This window comes from Corvus brachyrhynchos, unplaced genomic scaffold, assembly GCF_000691975.1.
Source record: "Corvus brachyrhynchos isolate BGI_N302 unplaced genomic scaffold, ASM69197v1 scaffold70, whole genome shotgun sequence".
Classification (NCBI taxonomy): Eukaryota; Metazoa; Chordata; class Aves; order Passeriformes; family Corvidae; genus Corvus; species Corvus brachyrhynchos.
The window spans coordinates 8,861,733-8,864,443 of NW_008236217.1; the positions used below are offsets into that span (position 1 = coordinate 8,861,733).

General features: G+C 37.7%; 1 protein-coding gene across 7 annotated transcripts in view; it reads right to left on the minus strand.

Moving 5' to 3' along the window:
- The window catches only part of RASGRP3 (RAS guanyl releasing protein 3), a 49,384-nt gene that overhangs the window by 8,895 nt on the left and 37,778 nt on the right, over positions 1–2,711 (minus strand). For 6 of the 7 annotated variants that reach the window (XM_017746387.1, XM_017746397.1, XM_008643341.2 and 3 more), the window contains 2 exons: positions 2,497–2,613; positions 198–313 (listed from right to left, as the gene is read on the minus strand). In XM_017746387.1, the coding sequence (XP_017601876.1) occupies positions 198–313; positions 2,497–2,613 (233 nt within the window). The remainder of the gene's footprint in view (positions 1–197; positions 314–2,496; positions 2,614–2,711) is intronic. The other variant, XM_017746435.1, reaches the window with a different exon arrangement.

Below are 2,711 nucleotides of genomic sequence, written 5' to 3' on the forward strand. Positions count from 1 at the left end.
GGTAAAGCAGGACTCCAACCCGGGTAGACTTCTTATACTGACTACAGTATAAGAATTTAAATGATAACAGATTCAGCTGTTGGTAATCTTGTCAGACACAAGAAACTTGGGAGACACTGTTCCTTCAATATTTGTATTTTCTGAATTTTTAAATATAGGAAAAGAAAAAAACCACCACAAAGAAATTCCAAGCTTACTGGTCTTTGTCCAGCACACAGAAAGAGTCCAAAAAGGGGAAGTTGGCAGCTATACTTTCAAAGTCTTCCTGAGAAATATAACCATCATGGTCGTGATCATAGTTCCTAAAGACAGACTGGGGAAAAAAAAGAGATTATTGTACTATTATCTAGACTATCCTGAATCTATAGAGGCCTCTTCAACATTATAATGACATGTAACTTAATTTTCTATTCAGCTATTCAGATGCTCTGTTGCATCTGGTTTATTCCTTTTTATTTTTACTTGGTATTTCAATATGCATATTATTGGACTCTATGGGAAAAATGGCTAATTTTTAAAGAAAACTTAACATCAGCACTTATCTAGTGATGATCCTCCACACCTCTTCACACATAATTATTCTTGCTTTACTTTTCTTCTTTGTTGGAAATGTCACTAAAATTCTGTCCCATGTGATGACATATTCTCTTTGCTTCATTAAGTACACTTTTTAAACATGAAAAAAGGGAAGAAATAAAACCAACAGCAGCTTTCCCACGACTGTTTCAGATGGTTTTGGCTTCATTTCTCATTTAGCTGGTCACCTCTACTCTGCTACAGTACTGCTTCAATCTCATTTGTTTACTAATATTTTGACACCCCGATCATGAGCTCTTTGTGTCTAACAACCATTCCCATCCATCAGCCCACCCCAATCCACTGCTAAGCAAAAACAGACATGGGATCAAATTTCAAATTTAAAAGGTGATGGGTGCCCTCCTCAGCTGCTAAGGAGTTACTATATTTTGTCCAGCTGTTTGCAGAGAAGTGCAAGGGGTGTTAAAGCTATGTATGATGCTGATGGGAAAACACGAGTGTCAAAGTCAACATAACTATCTGAGATGCACATAATGAAGTACAGACCCCTTCATTAGATTAAAATGTTGTTGATAAAGACATTAAATTAGTATACCGAGACCCCTGAAAGATGTTGGTATTGCTCTTGTTTTAACAAGAACCTGATGAAACCCATTTCTATCAAATGGCTGTAACCGATGACTGGCAGACCTCAAAAAACATCATAAAGAAGGAACCAAAACACAAAACCAAATAGTATTCAACACTTTTTGTAATAAATACAGTGCCTATAAGCACAACTCAAAGCAACTAGTAAATAACAAGTATTGGCAAAGTGAAAACAGCTGTGCAGAGTGGTGTGAGCCTTCTAGTAAGCTGTATTCATAAAAGCCCTAAACCATGTTTTAATCCTCAAGCATACGTCCTGAAGCAGGCCAAAATTGTGGAATTGGGGACTGCAACTCCCTCAACCATAGAAACAAACATAAACTCCCACTGAGCACATTCTGGAAAGATTAAGGAATTGTGACAGACTTCCTATTTAAACAAGCTATCAAAGAGAGGTTTGGATGTGGAGTTATTTTTATCAACACATACGGCACTGAAAAAAGCAAATCAGGAACATTGTGTGCATTTCTGGCATCCCACATTAGAAGAAGAGTGAATTTTTTTTAAAAAAAGGGCTTGTACAAAAAGTAAACTACAAGATATACTTGAAGTCTGAGTGAGAGAACTGAAGACTTTGTTTAGGTTATCTTAACAACATAACCCCAATTAACAATCTGTAGCACAGACAAGGCCAGAATTTAATAGCTCCTCCCAGACTTACTTATTAATTTGTAGAAAGCAGAAGGAAATGTTCTGTCTCCAAAGGAATCTGGAGGTGTTTAGTTTTGTTTACATTACCTAGCACAACACTTCACCTTCCAAACGGAAGCTAGAAGATCCCAGCTATAATTCTGCATGACCTCATGTCCACATTTTAAAAGTGACACCAAGACAGTGCTGTCTTTACCATAACATGACACGCTCTGGACAGTAAAATAACAGCAAGCTGAAAACCAGAGGCTGTTTCCAGAAAAGTTCATTGGACCTATTAATGTGTGAGACCTTGTTTCTGAGTAGCTTTCTTTTCAGCTCTCTGTTACCAGACATGAATTTTGTGGCTAGAGCTGCAAAACCTCAACTTCGCCTGCTGAATTTATATTTGCTAGACAAACCTATTAAACAGGAGGCAGGTTTTGGATGCTCCTGAAAGTCTCCTCCTTTGTACCCAAAAACTTATTTACTAATCCCATTGCTGATTGCAGGAATAAAATAAATATTTCTGAAGGTATCAGTAACAGCTCAAATTTGTTATCATATGTCTGAAATTCAACCCAACCATAACAATCTCATGATAACCTTGAAATTAATTATAATGATGAAAATATCAAAGCTATCATCCTCTTAGACCAGTGTAATATTCCAAGTACTTACATCCACCAGTTTCCGTATGTGCTTGTTAATGACGGTAGGGTCAGGTTTAGGTACCACTCCAGATGCCCACTCCAGTGGCACTACTGGCTTGTTGGGGGTGGTCGGGGAGGTGGGCTGCTGAGAGATGGATCAGAACACAAGGATTTTCAAATCTGAATTAAGAAGCTGAATTTCCCATTAGAAGTGGCTCGAAATGTCACAGCTACAACCACAAA